The 3,392-nt window shown below is 48.3% G+C and overlaps 3 protein-coding genes across 3 annotated transcripts; all 3 read left to right on the top strand.

Moving 5' to 3' along the window:
* Window positions 1–261: 261 nt before the first annotated feature.
* Window positions 262–597, top strand: DACRYDRAFT_108752 (uncharacterized protein; the record flags this gene model as incomplete). The annotated part of the gene is made up of 1 exon (XM_040768722.1): window positions 262–597. One exon carries the CDS (start codon window positions 262–264, stop codon window positions 595–597), a length of 336 nt encoding a protein of 111 aa, XP_040627582.1.
* Window positions 598–2,016: 1,419 nt separating this feature from the next.
* On the top strand, window positions 2,017–2,573 carry DACRYDRAFT_108753 (uncharacterized protein; the record flags this gene model as incomplete). The annotated part of the gene is made up of 5 exons (XM_040768723.1): window positions 2,017–2,128; window positions 2,180–2,252; window positions 2,308–2,342; window positions 2,393–2,509; window positions 2,563–2,573. The coding sequence occupies 5 exons, from the start codon at window positions 2,017–2,019 to the stop codon at window positions 2,571–2,573; spliced, it is 348 nt and encodes a 115-aa protein (XP_040627583.1).
* A 404-nt stretch (window positions 2,574–2,977) lies between these two features.
* Window positions 2,978–3,339, top strand: DACRYDRAFT_108754 (uncharacterized protein; the record flags this gene model as incomplete). The annotated part of the gene is made up of 4 exons (XM_040768724.1): window positions 2,978–3,047; window positions 3,106–3,188; window positions 3,227–3,261; window positions 3,312–3,339. 4 exons carry the CDS (start codon window positions 2,978–2,980, stop codon window positions 3,337–3,339), a joined length of 216 nt encoding a protein of 71 aa, XP_040627584.1.
* Between the last annotated feature and the right edge of the window lie 53 nt (window positions 3,340–3,392).

A 3,392-nucleotide genomic window follows, 5' to 3' on the forward strand; every position in this document is an offset into this window, starting at 1 on the left:
AAGCCATCTTCCTTCTACAAGCTTCCAGAAGATCGTCATACATATCGCCTTCCAGATGGAGCAACTACAGATAATGGAGTTGTACAACTTGCAGATACACCTCTCTTCCTTCCAACATTGGATGAGGCAATGGGTGATGTGTCTAGGTGTACCCAGCTAGTCCAATCAACCTCGGATGTTGACATGCCAACACTACTCGACAGAATCTGTGAAATCATGCTGTCTGATGAGGATACCGGTCCTTTTGATTATCCTCACGTCATGGTAGATGCACTGAAGCACGAGCTACATCAGGATGCCATACCTTTCGAAAATGGAGCTGCTCTGTTCATGTCTGACGACATGATTGACTATCTTCCAGAGGACATGGGAACCCAAACCCACTCCATGCCTGCTGATGACTCTGTCGCTGTTCTATCTACCTCAACACATGAATCCACATATGACATCAGGGAACAAGGTAATCTCGAGCACCTGGCCATGAACACATTTGCTTCCTCGGACATGGTCTTCAGCATGGAAGAAGAGACGATAGGGGAGCCAGACGAGGACCCTTTTGCTGATTTCGACAAATGGCTCAACCAGCCAAGTGCTTAACATTTTGCGAGTTCATTATCACGATTTGCACTAGTCACTGTTACCAGCGCTCGTTACCTTTGCGCAATTCGACTGATGGATTTTTCGTACTTGTATGCTAATAATCCAATTCGTGCATCAACATTAGTAATATTGTGGGAAGCCTATTGAATTGACACTGCCCTCGGCAACGATGATATTATGGGCGCATGTTCATTCATGAATTGATCGTCTGGGGCATTCATTCATGATCGCAGCGATCGCAACACTGTACAGTACCTCTGGTGTGGCAGATCTAGCACTGGTATTGATTCAACACTTAGCTATAGGGGAGCGGCGGACCGTTTATGCGACTTGTTTGGAGACGGCTTGAAGGCAACAACCGCATCCCCGATAGGCGTTTCAACTCGAGAAGCTCAAGAAGCGTTTCAACTCGAGAAGCGTTTCAACTCGAGGAAGCGGGTTGCTATTGCAGTTTCTTTGTGAAACACGGTTCCTTTCTCCTTCCGCACGACCATCACACTCCTTACCACCCTACGGAGCCCAATAAAGTTGATATGATTATCTGTTCGAGGGTATAAAAAAACCCGAGCGAGAGGTGATCTCTACCTCAGTCCGAATTGGGGTCATCAGGAGTAAAAGGTCCGCAATTGAGTCAGAGTTCTGCTTTTCAAAGGGAGCCAATGCCTTGCTTCCATGTATTTGAAAAGGCTGGACACCTGGTGAGGTACAATTTGCTTCATTTTTCTTCCGTTTCATTAAATGTTTCACACTTCTCCTCTATATATAGCCATGTCAGCTTCTTGGCGCTCAATCATGACGTCCACAAGAAGGGCCGAAAATATCTATTTCAACCTAGGTCTGAACAGCGTTTTTAAATTCGAATAAGATAGAATGCCATCTGCTGATGCGGGGCAGGTCAATTGATCAATTAATGGACTGATTAAGAGCTTCACTGGTTGCGATTGCAATCTTCTTCAGGACCTCCTGGATTTGTGGTTCAAGTGTATATATTAGTATTAATCCGACAGTCAGGCTTGGCGGATCACGGCTTTGTGGTGCAACTTCGGTGGCAGGGATCAATTCTGAAAGCGTTGCTATAGCCACCTTAGTAGATTGCAGCATCAGTTCACTCTTACATTCTTGCTGTGCCCACTTCATGTCGAAACGCAACCGGATAGGACTTGAATTGGGCTCAGCTAGGAAGGCCACGCAGCAGTAATTTGCTTTTCTTTTGAAACACGGTGAAGAATCTGAATGGAGTGAACCGTCGCTGCACTCGGCCTTACAACGACTCGGACTACCAAGACTTGCTGTGATGGTCTTTCCAAACGTATAAAAGCAGAGCCAGAGATGACCTCTACATCTTCAATTCGAACGCGGTCAAGTGTATCAGTCTCTCAAGAAGTGGACCATAACACTTCAGTGTCTGCTCCAACGATGCTTTTCACTTCAGTTGTCGCTCTGGCTTTGATGCCCTTCATGGTTCAGGCTGCTGCGATTCGCAAGCGCTCTGAAGCTCTCCTCTATATTGAGGCATTCGAGGACAGTAGTGAGTGTGAACAAGCAGAACCTGTCGAATACCGTTGACCCTCCTTGGCAGGCTGCAATAACTTGAAGGACTTTCTCCAAGTGGATAATTATGGTAATATCTCGCAGTCGTTCTCCGGCTCCAGGTTTGTACTCTCTCGTAGTATATCGTCACGACAGGCGGTCTCACATTTGCACAAGGGGGTCGTTCAGGGTGATCATGAACCAGGGCGTCTGTGAGTCGTTATCTTCAAGCAAGTTGACTGCTCGCTTAATCCCTGGGTAGGCGGTGTGACGCTCTATACCACCAACGGCTATTCCGTGGACTTCCCGACATCGGAGCTGCAGCCTGGTGCTTGCTTCGGTCCATCAAAGGACGACCAGGTTTCCTACTTGGTGTACAGTACGTGCTTGCTGCTAGCATCCAGGGATTATAGGCTGACGATGCATCGATAGCTTGCGACTAAAGTGCGCTAGCAATTATTTGATCGTATGTCCCCGGCCCGTTTCCTGACCTGCGTATCAGACACCGGAGTGAGGGGTGACCAAGCAGGGTCAACTCCCATGGCTGCGCTCTACTAGTCGTCCGAGATATTCTCGCGCTGCTCTATTGTCAGCCTGTTGCTCATTTGCATATCCCAAGAACTTTCTAGTAGCATACTTAATATTCTGATGCCTAATCCACTGCAAGTTGCCGTTTCACATGCGGATAAGCTCCACAAACCAGAAACGCGATAGTCGCGAAGAACAGACTACCCTGGCCTCAATTTCATGTTGTGGGCTCCTTAAAAGGCCGAAGATATACAGTACCCCGCAAAAATAATGACAATCGCTTTTCACCTCAGTTGTCGCTCTGGCTTTGCTGCCCTTCATGGTTCAGGCTGCTGCGATCCGCAAGCGCTCTGAAGATCTCATCGATATCGAGACATTCACCGAGTCCGGTGAGTGCAAACAGGTAGAACATGTCGAATGCCGCTGATCCTCCTCCACAGACTGCAGCGGCGAAAGCCAAAATTACGAAGATATTTCGCCTGGTCATGTCTCGCAGTCGCTTGGCAGTCCCAGGTTTGCACTCTCTCGTAGTACGTGCTCACGACAGGCAATCTTACATTTGCACAAGGGCGGCGTTCAGGGTCATCCAGAGCCAGAACTCCTGTAAGTCCTTTCCTTCAAGCAAGTTGACGGCCCGCTCAATCCTTGCGCAGGCTCCATTACCCTGCATGGCGAGAATAACCAAGAGACGGTCATTCCCGCATTTGCCTTGGCGCCTGGCACCTGCCTCCATA

The sequence above is a fragment of the Dacryopinax primogenitus genome, assembly GCF_000292625.1.
Source record: "Dacryopinax primogenitus strain DJM-731 SS1 chromosome Unknown DACRYscaffold_12, whole genome shotgun sequence".
Classification (NCBI taxonomy): Eukaryota; Fungi; Basidiomycota; class Dacrymycetes; order Dacrymycetales; family Dacrymycetaceae; genus Dacryopinax; species Dacryopinax primogenitus.